We start from the raw sequence: 16,299 nt of genomic DNA, 5'->3' as shown, positions 1-16,299 counted from the left end.
AGAAATTGGGTATAACAGTTGAAGGAAGGCAAAAGGGTAGACTTACTTCTGAGCGCAGTTTCTGGCCTGTCATCTGCCTTGTCATGTACCCATTCTGGAGGATGTGGTCGGATGTTGGCTTGAGAGGCAGCATAGGCCACAGGATCATTACTGACCCAGGCAGTTAGGTAGATGTAAAAAGCATTTGGGTTGATGATTCCATCAGCATTCACTAGGCGCTGTTTAGTCAACTGTAACAAGATGAAAAATTACTTTGAATACATGGATTTTTTTTAAATCAATGTGCCTCAACGCCATAGGGCAATAAAAAACAACTCATGAACATAATGCTTAAGGAAAGCAATCTTGACTTCACACAGCGAATGAATTGCAACAATTTTTACTTCAATTTGAAGCTACCAAACACATTACAAACACTTCACTTGGTAGCAAGTCCTCTTCAAGAATTGAAGTATCTATAGAAACAATATGAAAGTTAAAATAACAATAAAAAAAAAGGAAAGAAAAAAATTTGGCAAGAGTCCCTGTGCACGTCTGTGCGCAGTTAACCTCTGTTGTTAACACTGAAGGAAATGCCACCCAGCAAATGGAGGAGAGCTATAAAAATAAAACAACATCTGTACAAATTTTGCTAGCACTTGCTTCTCCTGACCTGGGTATATTCGGAAAATGCACCACGCCAAGAAACAGACAGAAGCGAGATCCTGCCTGGGTCACCGGGGGGGCAATCATCTTTTGAGTATTCATCTCGGACATAAAGCAGCATGCACTATAGTGTCAAAAGGGACCGTCTACAGCTGCCAATTTTTGCACTTTTCAGGGTGCTGGGATCGGTGGGGGGTGGGAGTGAGGGAGTGCTGGAAGGCTGAATGTTAAGAGAATTTTATGGAAAATATGTAATCCTTTGCTTTTGAGCACACTGGCCAAGCTCCCATTTCAGGTCTTTTTTGAATGAAACACAACTGTGACAGGAGTACAAAAAAGATTTGATTCGCAGGCTCTGGATTCAATTAATCCACAGGATACTCGGCAACTGTATGTCTTCAGCTGTATCTGGAATCAAACAGTGCAGCTAGCAACCCCTGTGGGCATGGCACACTTTTCTCCCTCCCAGGCACAGGAAATTACATCAGAAGTTACAGTCCAACACTTGGTCCCACAAGCTACACCTAGTAAAGAATGAACTACTGTATTTAAAGCTTACCAGAGTAAATACTCATTCAGAGTAACTCTACATCAGTGTTTTGTGACTTATTTCTTTCAGTGTTAACGGGTATGCTGTAGTCTGCAATAAACCAACATGTTTTACACCACATAATAACTTTAAACAATGTACTCTGTAAAACTGTCATCTTGAATATGACGGGGAAGGTAGAGAATAAGCAGAGCTATTCTCAGCACATTATTGATGGGATTCTGCCAAAAAAATGAAAAAAAAGACAAATGGCTTGAGCGAGACCTAATTGCTTTTTCAGTGCTCAGTACCATTTCCACTGAGACTCCACGTTTGTAATGAAGGCAGACAAATAAAAAATTGTAATTCTGTAACCTTGTGTGCAGAAGCCATGTGGAGAAATAATGTATTACTACGAGAGGGGCCACTAAAACGTTTGAGGAATTTTGGGTTCACACTCAGCAACTCAAAAGACAAAAGAAATTGAGCTATTTTCTCACTCATCAACAAAACAGGCGTTGATGTCTTAAAAAAAATCCTTACCTGACTTAAGTCAGTTGGTCTATGCCTATTGCCAGTCTGAATTAGCAACTTGTAGGCCAGAACACCATCATCAGACCCATTTTTGTAACTGTTGTGAGTAATCTTCCCAGCTTGCCATTCCCTGTCAAAGGTGTCTTGTAGACCTGATTAGACAAGAGTTGAAACATTTTGTGTATAACAAGTAGCCTGAATCTCCAAAGCATTTGTTAACTTCTATTCACTAGGTAAATGTGAGACTGGCTTTACAGAATAATTGGCATATGTCACAACAAATGGAAATGAAAGGGTGTGACCACATTCTAAAATATTGCTTTCTTTCTGCATTCGCAAAATGGATTCAGATTTTTTGAATAGGAAAGTTTATGGAGTTTAAAAGATGGGTGACATGGTGGCACAGTAGTTAGCACTGCTGCCTCAGTGCTAGGGACCCAGGTTTGATTCCAGCCTTGGTTAACTGTCTTATGTGGAATTTGCATATTCTCCCTGTGTCAACGTGGATTTCCTCTGGTGCTCCAATTTTCTCCCACAGTCCAAAGATATGCAGGTTAGGTGGATTGGCCATGCTGAATTGCCCCTTAGTGTCCAAAGATGTGTAAGTTAGATGTTTTAGTGATGGTAAATACGTGGGGTTAAGAAAATAGCACCGAGGAGAGAGCCTGGATTGGATGCTCTTTCGGAGAGTTAGTGCAGATTTGATGGGCCAAATGGCCACTTTCTGCACTGTAGGGATTCTATGATACTAAATACACAACTTGCTGCGTCATTGAATCATTTGGTCACTAAAGGTCACAAGTTCCTGGTTGAGGTGAAAAACGCAGGTGAGCTGCTTTCCTGAGGCTCACCTGAAATTTGCATCAACAGGGCCTTGTGTATCAAATTGGGCAACTGAGCTGGAATTCTCCACCACCCCGAATGCCCCAATTTCAATTCTGGCTGCTTTTTTCTTAGGCATGAAATTGTCAGCATGCATTTAATTGAAAGTTGCCCTGAGGGGTATCCCAAGGCTGAAAAAGGGAAGGCTGACCAGGATTCCCATGTTTCTGACCCCGGTTCAGCAAATGGTGTTCTAAATTGCATTTGTACAGATTGAAAACCAGAGCAGCTTTGGCTTGACTGTGATGCCCTGGTGGCTGAATAATTTGAGGGTTCACTGTTTGGACTCATGCATGAAAATCGACCAATTATACATGGCATTACAGGGCCACTGTTGCTCTTGGAACTGTAGCCTACATGAATCACATTGTTCGGGAGATGAAAATGTTGATTACTGTCGCATTATTACAAGAAATGTGTATGTCAGATCCCTGATGGGGATGGGCAACGTAGCGAGAAATTCCAGTAGAATTACAGAATCATTGGCAGAAAATGTGTTTTAAGAGACACTTGATATTAGGTAGTGCAAATTGGTACACAGCAAGTTAGTTTGGTAACCTGCTGTGCTCACAGCTCCCACTTCAGACCCCCCAGTCTGAAGTTTATGACTGAGATTCTGCACAGAGAGCTTGCTGTCTCAGTTGGAATGTTTTGAAAAAATGAAGAATAATAGCAAGTCGTTCCTTCTCCCCAAAAGAGCACTGAAAAGTCAATGCATGAGTCACAGAGCACCCGGTGGAAGGGGGGACAGGAAGGCTGCCTCAGCCATCAAATACGCCCATCTTTTAGGTCAGGGGTAGGTGTGTTTGGCAGAAAGTGAAATCCATAAACAATAAAATCACATGCAAAGTAACAGAGTAAGAAAAAAAACAATGACTGAAATTATGCAAGCAGAATTAGGGAAGAAACGTTACAACAACAAGTTGCATTTGAAAATAATGCAAGAAATTTGGCAAGGCATTTACAAATAGTATGAAGCAAAATGGACACCGAACCAAAAAACAGACTGGGGGAGGTCGGCTAAAAGCTTGATGGATTTTGACGAGCTTTACAGAAATTTAGGGAGATATTCATCAATTTATCTAATTAATCCGAAACTCTGCAGTCTTAAATATCACTATATAAATTATAACATACAAGTGCTTTGTATATTCGAATGAAATTCCTACGCTGATTCTTAAGAGGTGTTAAACCGTTACTTTAGCAAAATTAATACCCGTCTTAAAATAGCAAGAGCGTAATTACATACAAACTATCACAAATTCACACAAAGCAATTTTGAGAGCATTGATATCAAAGCATTCGTATTACCCCAAAAGTTTAAAGGCTGAAAATTTAGAAGCTAGATTCAATTTTAACTCAGCCTATTTGGCGGAATTGTTGCTCAATGTGTCCCCACCTTCACTCCCGCTCCTTGTCCCCAGCATTTTAATTTGACTGAAATTACGGATGGGAAAGGCTACCAGCCCAGAGAAAGGGGCCTAATTTAAATTGCAATGTTTCATTATATTAATTTCATTAGGCATGCTTGCCATAACAACTATACACTGATGAAGGATTGCACAGTTCTGAACTCATCAGTTAAAAGAGATAACAGGTACCATCCTTGTAAATTTTATTTTCCTTTTTAAAGGTTCCTTGTGAGCAAGTAGGATCAGAACTGCTCCTCCTGGTCCCAAGAAGATGCTTTGGGCCTCCTCTGTCCCAGTTATGGTTCCCCCTCAATGATCTTTGCTTATCCGTCTAGCTCACTTAAGTTTGGTAGGGATCACCTCAACGGGTGCCTGGCAGTAACCTGACAGTCCCGAATCTCCACTGCCATGTGACTCTCCACTTTTGCCTCCCCTTAACAGTATTGCCACTGCATTTGGGCAGGAGTCAGTGTCTGGGCGTACACACCAGTGAGACGGATGGTTCACCACCTGCTACAGTCTCCACACCGCTGAATCTGCACCAGGTTAACATTGATCCTTAAATATCTTTTAAACTCCCTCTATGTTTCCTTGTTTGAAGATGCATGGTAAAATAAAACCCTGAATGTGAAATCTGTAACCATGTATAGTATGCACAGTATAGTCACCTTTTCTAATAGCAATATTACAGAACCAATTCCATGGAACAGACTGGAAGAAAATGTATTCAGCACAGAGGGGGAAAACAGTATGAATGCACAAGTTAAAAAGTAAAAGGAACTCAGCCGTTCCTTGAGCACAGCATGAGTTAGCACTGTGCCCTCAATTCATTCCATCTGTTTGACTTGGGCAGCACTTACAAGTCGTGAGATCTGTTGCCAGCACGTGTAAAGATCACAGCCAACACCTATTCATTCTCAACTGCGATTTTCCTCTGTACCCTTTTTAAAAAAGCATGGAAGATCACTAGCTGTTCCAAGCAGGTAATTTGGATCAGATTTGGAACAGGAAGCCACAATCCTGTACAACGAGCCTCTGTGTGAGCAGATGACAAACCACATACCCCGACGTTTAGACCCACCTCACAGCTGCACTGAAGCTGTAATCAAAACCATCATTACAGATCTGATAGGTTAACTACAGCTGTAAGGAGATAAGGCTAAAGAAGCCAGGCACAAATGCCATTGCCTAAGGGCTGAGCTTGCTCATTCCAGTTTGAAATAAAACTCCCACGTAGACCTGCAGACATCAACTTAAAACAAACTGGTCTGAAACAATGGCAGCAGCTTCAAAAGCACACACAGCACACCTGCCAAACTTGATGCACATTCCCAGACCTGGCTTGAAATGAAGAGGAACCAATTTGTAAATACCACCTAGGTGATTTCAAAGCACTCCACTCGGTGTGGCCTTGGCTTGTGCACATGTTTTCAAAGCTTAGCTTCCTTAAATAATAATAATTCAACTGGATTATCAACTAACCCATCAACACAAACACATCCCACTGCAGTAATGAACTTCATAACTGGCCAATAATAAAATACAATGATTTACAGAACTTAAAAATTAACCATATGCACAGACTTTCTTGTTTTATATTAGAATAGAGCACACGAGGCAAAATATTTCCAAATTTAATAAGAAATGCAATAGAAAATACTTGAAATATTTTGTACTGTCCATCTTAGTTCATGTATTAATAGAAGTTATATTTCCTCCTCCTCCTCCCAGTAACTGAAAAAGCCTCTTGCTACAAGTCATTCCTCATTGAACATAGAACATAGAACAGTACAGCACAGAACAGGCCCTTCGGCCCACGATGTTGTGCCGAGCTTTATCTGAACTAGTGATATCTACCAAATCTGCTGGTTTGCATCAGGATCAAACTCTGCCGTGCTCTACTGGCAGGATTTCCAGATCTGCTGAAACCATCATAGTATTGAATTCCTGCCGGAAGTCATAGCAGAGCCCAAAGCTGGACCTTCCTGACAAGATAGGAAATGGACCCCACTCACCCACACACATACACACAGAAAATTTATGAAAGCGGTTATAAGGAAGATAATAGTATGCTTCTGGGAGAGATGTGGGCCTGACACGCCTCGGCTCAGCCACTTCTAATAGACTTTCCAGAATGTTTCTAGCAGAGGACATCCTAGATGTACCCCTTGTGGCACAAAGAACTGCTGTTGCAAGGCAAATCAGGATACCTATTCCCACCCCATAAATTCCAGCCAACTCAACAGTGGAACTCCTAGGTGGGAGCATCTCAGCACTTATACCACAACATGCCAATCCCTTCCAGATTTTTGGCACCCAATATTTTCTGAAAGATTTTGATTAAGGTTCTAAATTACAGACCACGGCTAATCTTTCTGCACTTAAAAAGGCTTCATTATGACTTTATCATTTCTAAATGGGCATTTTTAACACATTGTTGTTCTTTTATTTGAACTTTAAGAAATTCCATAACATTCTGCATCAACAGCAACTTGCATTTATATTGCACGTTTGACATTGCAAAACATCCCAAGGTGTTTCACAGAAGCATCGACAGCCAAAACAATGTATAAATATCAATGTTCAGTATTGAAGAATACCAAATATATACACTCCTGCAGAAGGTTGCAGTTTTCAGCAATCTAATTAGGTGCTTTTTAAAAAAAAACTAGACAATATCTAATGTATGTATAACGTTTTAATATATATTTCCTCATCTTATAATTTAAAAATAAGAGGAAAGGATTGCTGCTCTTACCTTGTAGCCAGTCATGAAAATAGTGCAGCCACATGTTTGGAAGTTTCCCATTGTCTTCCAACAAAATGAATTTCACATTTCTGAAGCTTTTGTGGAGGTAATACAGCAGGCGTTGAGCATTGGGATAGTCTGTATCTTGTTTAGTTACAATGTACATATTGTAGAAAGAAAAGTATTTAAACTGTGCTGCGATGAAGTCATATTCTCGCGTATCACGAGGTACAATGTCCGTAAGATCCAGTCCATCTCTGACTGTTGTAGTTCCATAGAGACTGATCCCAAGTAAACCCAAGAAAAGCAATGTGACCAATATCTGTGACATTAAAAAAAAACTCAGGTTCAGAACTCAACAGGATTCACAGGCTCAAAAACTGGGCAAGATTAGTTAGAAAAACATTTGGTGGTAGCCCGAGCAACCAATCTAATCATGGGTGATTTATCACCAGTGTTATTTGATATGAAATTTAACCAGTGATGTTAACTTACGATGATAAGCAGAGATAATATTTTACTGTAGTTACCTAGCTGACCTTTACACCAGATATTAAATATTAAAACTTACATTTATCTTACTGTCCCACTTACAGCAAAAGGAAGGGCTGGAACTTTCTGGCTGTTCACAGCAGCGGGATTTTCCTGTCCTGCCGTCGGTTCACCTCCGCTGTGGGTTTCCCTGCTGCGAGGGTTGCATTCAACGGGAGACCCCACTAACAATGATGGGGCCAGAACATTCTGCTATCAGCCAATGGCAGGTTGCCTCCTGCCAAGGCAAAACACGCGGTGGATTGTTCGGAAAATCCTTCCCTCGGTTTTGAAATATACCTATGTACATCTGTTCATTGACTATGTGAGGAGTCTGAAGAACAGTAGTCCGTTCTATTTCTCCAAAGATAATAGACAAATCCTGGTGATAAGCAATGGCTGAGATATTTTCTGCAAACAGTAGATTTAGATTCCTTAATTATAAATTATCAGATATTTCAGAGATAGATAATATACAGGAAATGGAATGTAGATCTTCTGAACTGACTGAGTAAAGTATTCAAATCAAACAGGGTGACAGGTTGGAGAAGGTGTGAATCAGCTAAGTGGTGATGGTGGAGGAGAGGAATGAAAATGGAAGTGGAGAGTGGAAAAGGAAAAGAGAGAAAGAATGGGTAGTGGGAGGGGAAGAGACGGGAAAGGGCATTTAAAAACGGCTGTGCTTCAACATTTTAATTAAAGCCATGTTATTTTTGCCTGTCACATTTCTAAGTTCACTTTTACTGATTGCTCAAAATAATTACAGCTCCAATTAACTCCCTTTCAGTAGGGTTCAAATTAGAGTTTAATGCAAGAAAAACAGAATACTCCAATGGCACTTGCAGCTAACACTATCATGATAGGTCTTTTAATATTCTAAAGGCAAACTGTAGCACAATCTAAAGATGAGAAATTAGTATTGCATACACACAACGCCTCTTTTGAACTGAATGTAGGAGCTTTTAATACACTTAGAAATGGAATGTTATGACCCACACAGCATTTTTAAAAAAACACATAAAACAAATCTTTGGCAGCTGTCTATCTCGTGACATGATGGTTTGCAACTTGGTGGTCAAGTCTAGGTAAAGCGTCGCCTGGTGTGATTCAGGAGCCCCATTATAGCATGGCAGTCTTTGTTGCACTTGCTGCAGAGGAAGGCAGTGGGCAGAGAAGGTGCAGGATTTGCTGCTCTCTTGCTTTCTCAGGGGCCTCTTCTTGGCCACTGATCTTTCTGCATCTCCTCACCTTTTCCAATACCCACATCGGGACTGAAGGAGGTCGCTTGGTCTATCACCTCTCCTTTGGTCCATTCCCTTGCCCTTCCTCCATGCTGTGCTGAGCTTTGATTTTTCACATATTTATCCATTTCCTTTTTAAACGCCATTATCGATTCTGCTTCAACTATTGTTTCTGGTAGCGCATTTCATATCCCAACAACTTCATGGACAAAAAAATTCCTCAATCTTTGCTTTTTTCTTTAAAGTTTTACCATTTACACATTTCTCCTCCATTCCTCTCAAAATGAACATTTCACTCCATTGCTATCTATCAAATCTCTTAGTTTGTCTATTTCTTCCTGAAGTCGTTTACAGCTTTGTTCACAATCAAACCTGTTCCTATTTTTGTATTGTCTGCAAATTACCACCACTAATTTTGATTGGAATGAGATGTTGGACTATTCATTCCACCAACTCAATGTCAAGGGTGTAAAGTTTAAAAATGGTTCCCTATATCTACCCAGGAGGTTGAATGCAAATACCTTGTCATTATTTCAGCAAACAGTAAACAAGGTAAAGCTGGTTAGCCTTAGTACTCACCTTCGTTGTTGGCTTTAGCAACAGTGGTGCATAATGCTTCTCGGCAAAAGAAGAGAGAGTCCATTTAGTGCAGGGTGGATCTACACAGTTACGGTTGGGGTCTGTAAACTGGGAGAGAAGATCCCGTGTTGAGCTAGCAGTCTCTGGGCTCTGAGAGCTAAGTGAATCCTGCGTAGTTGGGGTGACTGGCTGAACAGATATCTCGGAGCGAGGCTCAGCAGTTGTATAGTATGCCTGGGTGCGAGGATTGTATTCTGTGCGCAACTGGACAGTAGACTGCATGGTAATTTGAGTCTCGTGGGTAAAATTTTGATTGATGTAAGGTGGCGGTGGTTGGCAAGGATGGTTGTCATTGGTATCTCTATATGCTTGTGACTCAATCTGAATCACTCGGTTGGCACAAGGACTGAAAGAAAGAGAAGAAACATTTCAGTGATGCAGTGTAAAGTTGACATTTATGTTTATCCTCCGAGTTGCTCATTGTTGCATCTCATAATTTACGTCTTCCATTTTGCATGAAATCCAAGAGATCACTAAATAGACAAACAAATTAGCCTTGTAACACTTCAATCTAGACCTTTCCATGTGTACCAAAACCTCTTGGCTGGAATTCGCTGACATCACCTGTGGAAGGGATTCTCCAGGACCGCTACAGTGAATGGGAATTTTGGCTGAGCACCAAGTTCTCTTGGTGTTAGCATTGGCGGGACGAATGAGATTGAAGAACTCCAACCCCTTGTGTTTTATCCCAATCAACCTGACCTGAAACTCACCAAAGTGTCACAGTGGGCTGAGATTGCGATGAAAATAACCCAGTTGGAAAAAAATTATGCACAGAACCAAGAAACATTCTACCAAAATTTGGCCTGTTTCTGATCTGCAGGCCAGCAACATTCTTTTTGTAGCCCAAGAACAATGTGAGAAGCATGCAGCAATCTTCCATCCCATCAGTATTACTGCAACAGAAAGTTTTAGCAGTGCTTACACTTAAAAACTAATACCACTCTCCAGAACTAGACCCTGCATCATCTGCAATCTAGTACCTAAGGATTTACCACCCATTACTCTTTATCTGTCTACCATGGATGCCTATAGGTTGTAACAAAGACCAACTGCATACTAAAATGTTAGCTATTACTCTAAATTTCTGATAGCATTACTAATTTTTTTCTTCAGTGTCAACAAGAAATCTTACAAACTTTTCAGATCGGTATTATGAGTTTTTAAAAAATGGAATGACAACTTTTAAGCATTTAAATATGAAAGGAATTAATCAGTTCTACTAAAATCCATGAGAAAATCTGAAATTCACTTCTATGCACCATAACTTTCTGATTTATCTGTTACTTTTTAAGGGCCAAGAGAGTTTATTGCTCTTCAAACAATTCTGCTTCTAGTAAATTATCCAGTCAAAAAGAGCCATAAAACTCATTCTTATCCCACTTCTCAAGAAAAGCAGTGCAGCAAAGCTGTGAGGTCTATTATTGATGTGGAGATGCCACTCGGGTCTATTATTCACATACCACAGAATCTTTAGGAGATGTACAAAAGTCAGCTTTTCAGTTGGCCCATACCTAGTAAAACAGCAGAGGATGTCGAGTCTCCTATCTTCCCTGCGGTAGAGGTCCATGCTGAGAATAGCAGGGAAGATGAGCAGAACCATGGCAAAGTTAAATACCACAACAACAGCAGCCTGGAAACGAAAATAAAAGACAGCCCGTTTGAGAAAAGAGAGACAAAGTAGAGTGTGTGGACACATTGCTGGAGGTATCTGGACACATACGTAACTCAGGTTAAATAATCACAGCAACAAAATTGTTAACCTTTCATAATTTAAGGAACAAAGGTTTGCTCTTGGGGGAGGAGGGTAATTCTCACAACTAGTTAACATAAATAAATGAACAAATGCTAAATCACATTCCTTCTAAAAAGAGTTTTAACTTTTCCAAATTTAATACTATTCTGTAGCTTTGTTTTGCCATGTATTGCTCACACATTTAGTGTGCTTCACCTAGATCAATGTACCCCTAGCCGTTTGTAACTTATATGGCATTTATCAAAAAGAACAAAGGCTGGGATCAACATTCCATGTAGTAATGTGCATCGCACCACAACTATACAATAAGGGCAGCAATGAAAGGCTAGCACTGGTCTCTGGAAATCTGTGATAGTTACCTTTTGTTTGCTGTTGTACAAATCACCTTAAAATAAACCTCAGGACTTAAAGTCCTGAGTTTGTGTGGCTTAAGTATAAAAACTGTATTAAAAAAGGCAGAGGTACATACCAAAATGTCAATTATAACGAACTGTTGTTTTAGTAAGATTCTTCAATTTTAGAGTTACTTTTTGAATTTTGAAATAATTATATTTTGCAGTGCTAATTTAAAAAAAGAGTAAAATCCTTCAAAAAATGTTTTCTGAATGAACATACCAACTCTGAGTGGAGTTAAGCTTTAAGGACAGATTTGTGTGTGTTTTCAAGCAAAGAACTTTTTTTTACAAATCAAATAAATCAAACAATTCAAACATGCATCATCAATAGTTCGTAGTGAAACTAGTTACTTCATGCCAAGGTTAAAAAGAATGAAAGCCTGTGCATGCAGTACACAAAGAGAAGCCAGCATGACTGGTTGGTAGGGGCCCAGTCCAAGGTACATGCTGTATCCACCATTCCTGGTAGACCACCCAGAGAGAATGAGTGTAATGCATAGCCAGAGGTGATGAGCAGATGATGAGGCCTGTCATCCACAATTCCCACCTTACTTCTGCCTGCTTGCAACTCTGCTAGATCCTCCCTTTGTTGATCCTTTCAATACCCTGTTCTAAACTGCTGCGACAGCTTTTTTTCAGTGTGCAAGGCAGGGGTCTACAAAGGTTAAAGAATTGGGGAAGGGGGGGGGGCTAGAAAGACCATTCACCACATTTACTCAATCTACCACAACGGTGCCAAGGATTTATTTTTCTCCTCTTCAATATACAGTAATGCTTTCCATTGAAACCTATTCATACTACATAAATAAATACGCATAGGTGTATTTAAAAATACTTCACCAGTCTTCTTTGCAGGTCTGTGCAAGTTTCACAAAATTACCAACTTAGATCTGATTACCTTAATATGTTTGTCAACTGTGACACCAAAAACTGATCAAATTTAGATCTGTTACTCAACCAACAATTCAGAAGGAGAAAACTATGCCAAACATTCCAAGCAAAACAACAGGAAAAAAGGAAAGAAGAAACCATTGACATGCAAGACTGAAACCAGACTGCATTTGCAAGAACTAATCAGGAAACCATTCACTCTCCCTCAGCGGCTGGATTGCTTTACAGATACTGGGCCTCAAAAGACGTGGATACTTTGATAATTATCTCACACCGTCTTAAGGAAAAGGTCAACGTCAACTCCCTCTTTGAAACATAAATCAACTGGAATTTTTTTTGAAAAATCATGAAAAGTCAAACAAAGCTGAAAGAAATGAGGCGCATTCTCTTTCTGTTTAAAGTTGCAATCAATGCTAAACTTCTGCTTTGCCAGCCAATCAGTGATTTGAACAGGTGCTTTGGGAACTCAAACTTCTATCATCAAGGGATTGGAAGAATGAAAATTTGCTTCTGTACTTTCTACCTTGATATCAAGTAGAAACCAAACAGTTGTCCAAACGTTTTCTCATCCTCTCCATCTAAAAACAACAATTACTGTAACCACATTGTCACTCCGAGCTTTGAAGCACTGCCTTTGTGGCAGTGTCTAGCTGCTGAAATTATTATCTCAGGTATCAAGAAAAATTACAACCCTTCACTTCCGCTGGGGAGGTTAGAGGTCAAGCAGCATGAAAAATGAGTGGAGACACAGGTTACAAAAAGTAAAATTACTCTTCTGAAATGGTACAGTTTATCTGCACTGCAGAGGTTAGTTGACCTCATAAATTGTCTCCATGTTAAGCTGAAGCAATTATGTCTCCAGTCAGCAATATCACAAAGGAATATGATCTGCGTTGAGTTTATGAATATCAGCTAGCCTGGGGTACTTACCTTTTGATGCTTTTGGAAAAATGCTACTCAAAACCAAAAAATGATTTACTTGCTATCACATTTAGAATGTAGGCTTGTAGTTAGAATCAAGGCCAATTAATTGAGCACTTTGACTGGACACGATCCAGGATGTTTTACTTAGCAGTTGGATTACTTTAGAAAAATAATGCTTTTGCAGATTTGCGGAGCAGGAATTTCACTTTAATTACTGGAATAATACTACTAGATTATTATTTTAACCTACCTATGTAGCAATAATAATGACTGCAGCCTTCTATACATACAGCCGTAAAGTATTAAATGAGTTCTCAAGGAATTTTGCTTCCAGTGTTTATAGTTCTGGCAAGCAAGGTACCATTCTAAATACCATTAAATGCTGACCACCTTCAAACTGCAAAGAATTTACCATAGTTTCATGACAATTGTAGAAATGCTCCAGAAGTATTTTTCTCCCAACAGTAAGCTGCTGAATAGAGGCACCTCTGAGTTTCTCCATCATGACAGCTTATGGACAATATATTTCTCCAATCACCCATTAAAAGATAACTCGTGGTTCGCATCTTACCACAATAACATTATTGATAAAACAGTAAGACTCATTGAACTGCACGCATGTTGCTGTTTTATTAAATCACAAGGCACTCATTTACAGAATTTCAGAGAGTGCACTTTATTTTGTAACAATTTAACATGTAGCTCACTCATTAGCAATGACAGGGACATACATAATTTTCCAAAAAGTGGACTGACTGGTATTGGTTCACTTACTTGTAAGGAAAATGCTCTTAGAGCAGGGATAGGTATTAAAGCAGCCATGAAGAAGGCAGTCACATTGCTGATGGAGGTAAGGGCCACACTTGCTCCAGTTCTCTTTAGACATTCTCCTGTTCGGTCCTGTGGAGGGGCATAATTAGGTGGAAGATTATCAAAACAAGATTTATGATGGCTATTCCCATAAGACATCAAATACCAAGTTGTTGTTTTTGAAGGGACATAATAAACTTTTCATTCATAGTAAGCTAGAAACTCTATGCAGCCTCCAGTCTCTCTCCACACCATAAAACAGTTGACTTCTTTAAGATGATCTAATCATATGTTAAATCTTCTCCTCACAAAATGCGCCACAATCCTATTGTGCTGGAGAAGAATAGTGGGCATTTTTCATCAAAGCTAAACAATCCCTGTTTTTGATACACTATTCTTGCATTATCCTCATATTTCAGCTGATGGTATATCTGCAGGGCTTCCAACACAGAATGACGCTCCTTTTTCTAAAAAAAGGGTGAAGCAATATAATGCTGGACCACACATTGAGCTAGTCTGTCATTCAAAACCAGAGGGATAATGTTTTTCTACCAAAGGGAACTGTTTACTTTTTGATTTAAAGCACATAAAAGCTCCAGCAGAATGAGACAGTCAAAATGCTTTAAGCTTGCTAACAAAGACACTGGGAACTGAAGAGTCAGTGTATATTGCGTGCAGAGAGTTAGGGGGAGGTGGAATTGGTTGGTGCTGGGAAGAAAGTCAAGCAAATATGGGTCTCTTTTAAATTACTTCTTTGTCATTGAACTCCAGAAGCCCACACCTTGGTTATAGACATAGACATGAGTTTTGTTAAAAGCCAATTAAGGTTGAGGCGAGTACTTTCTATTCAAGTACTCCCCCATCTCCAGCTACAAATGACACATGCTCTGAAATATCGTCAAATATGCCTAGCAAAGGGACACTAGTACAAAAAAAGAAACAAATTGTAAGGACATTCATTTGCCAGCTTCTCTGAAATTAAGTTTTTATTCTTACCTCAAATGGAATCTTTTTATTATGTCCTGTTTCACTGAATGCATGTGCCAAAAGGAAGACATCGTCCACTCCCACACCAAGAGCAAGAAAAGGCAAAACCTGCAGATAAAGGCACACCAATACAATCTAAATTTAACACGTATCTTAGATGTGGAATTAAAACTGTTACTATTAAAGCAGTTCTGATAAGTAACTAATATCACCAATATGCTACTTCAGTGAACTGAGTCAACAAATATCACAAAATATTTTTCATCTGCATTTAATTCCATGAAGTGCTTGGAATGCTTAGTCCAAAATCCAACAAAGTCCTCAGGGATCAAAATTCCAATTGGTTTGCTTAGCTGACAGAAGTATGGCTGGGGAAGCTGTATTTGTGCTGATGCCCTCAACCCCATCTCACATTGCAGGGACAAAGTCATCAGCATATACAGGGCAGGCCACTGGCACCCAAGGGCATACTGGTAGAGTCTAACCTGATTTGGCAGCAGATTGGTCAAAAGACACTCTGCTAGATTATGCTTAAGGCTCTCTTAGGGTTCAAAAATTAAAAAGACATTTAAAACTCTCCACTTCTAAAGGAACCCTTGAATTACGATTGGGTACCTTTGCTTGGTAAGGATTTGGTGCCTTTTTGAAGGCCTCAAAACCTCACACCAACTCTAATTGTCCAGGAATTCTCCCACTCACACCCCAATGATAAGGGGGGGGGATGTGGGGTGGACGTGGATTGAACATTTTCCCACAGCCTCCCATACCTGAAATATGGGACGGAATCTCAGATGAACCAGGTTCCACCCCATTCTCTGGCCTTCGGTCCGGAGATCCGCTGGGATTCCTTAATATTTAAGTATTAAGAATAAGTACTTAGAGACATTTCTCTGTGCTATATGTGCTATATAAATGAAAGTTGCTGTTGTAGTAGTAGTGACATTAAACTTAATCATTTGCATAAAAGATTAAGGCCATTTATTCTATTAGCACTTAGTCCTAGTTTAGTTTTCTGTAACATTTGTACATTTCTTGGCTTACAAAGTTTTTAAGGTCAGGAAATTAAATGCATTTAGATTTCAAATTTGGGATCAATTTGCGTGAGGATTACATTTTGAATTAGCAACTGAACTGCCAGTGCTATAGCTTCAATGAGCAATACACAATTACACAAAATGTCCAATGCAATCTGAGATTGTGATGTATATTTTACTGATCAAACAAAGTACATTTCCTTGGTGATAGTGGCCAGATTTCTCTAGCTGTTCAAGCTGGCAGGATTCTCTGGTCTTGCCGACGGCGCATATCCCATGGCAGGTTTCCCGGCAGCGTTCAGTGGCTTCAATGGGAATTCCCACTGACAGCGGCAGGACC

General features: G+C 39.8%; 1 protein-coding gene across 1 annotated transcript in view; it reads right to left on the bottom strand.

The window, feature by feature from the left end:
- The window catches only part of ptch1 (patched 1), a 76,717-nt gene that overhangs the window by 23,095 nt on the left and 37,323 nt on the right, over nucleotides 1-16,299 (bottom strand). Inside the window, exons 11-17 of the mRNA XM_078214409.1 lie at nucleotides 14,935-15,033; nucleotides 13,903-14,028; nucleotides 10,677-10,795; nucleotides 9,103-9,508; nucleotides 6,761-7,073; nucleotides 1,718-1,860; nucleotides 47-230 (exon numbers count right to left, since the gene is read on the bottom strand). Of these exons, the coding sequence (XP_078070535.1) occupies nucleotides 47-230; nucleotides 1,718-1,860; nucleotides 6,761-7,073; nucleotides 9,103-9,508; nucleotides 10,677-10,795; nucleotides 13,903-14,028; nucleotides 14,935-15,033 (1,390 nt within the window). The remainder of the gene's footprint in view (nucleotides 1-46; nucleotides 231-1,717; nucleotides 1,861-6,760; nucleotides 7,074-9,102; nucleotides 9,509-10,676; nucleotides 10,796-13,902; nucleotides 14,029-14,934; nucleotides 15,034-16,299) is intronic.

This window comes from Mustelus asterias, chromosome 6 (assembly GCF_964213995.1).
Source record: "Mustelus asterias chromosome 6, sMusAst1.hap1.1, whole genome shotgun sequence".
Classification (NCBI taxonomy): Eukaryota; Metazoa; Chordata; class Chondrichthyes; order Carcharhiniformes; family Triakidae; genus Mustelus; species Mustelus asterias.
The sequence above is the reverse complement of the archived record's forward strand: the minus strand, read 5'-3'. Positions and strand labels throughout refer to the sequence as shown.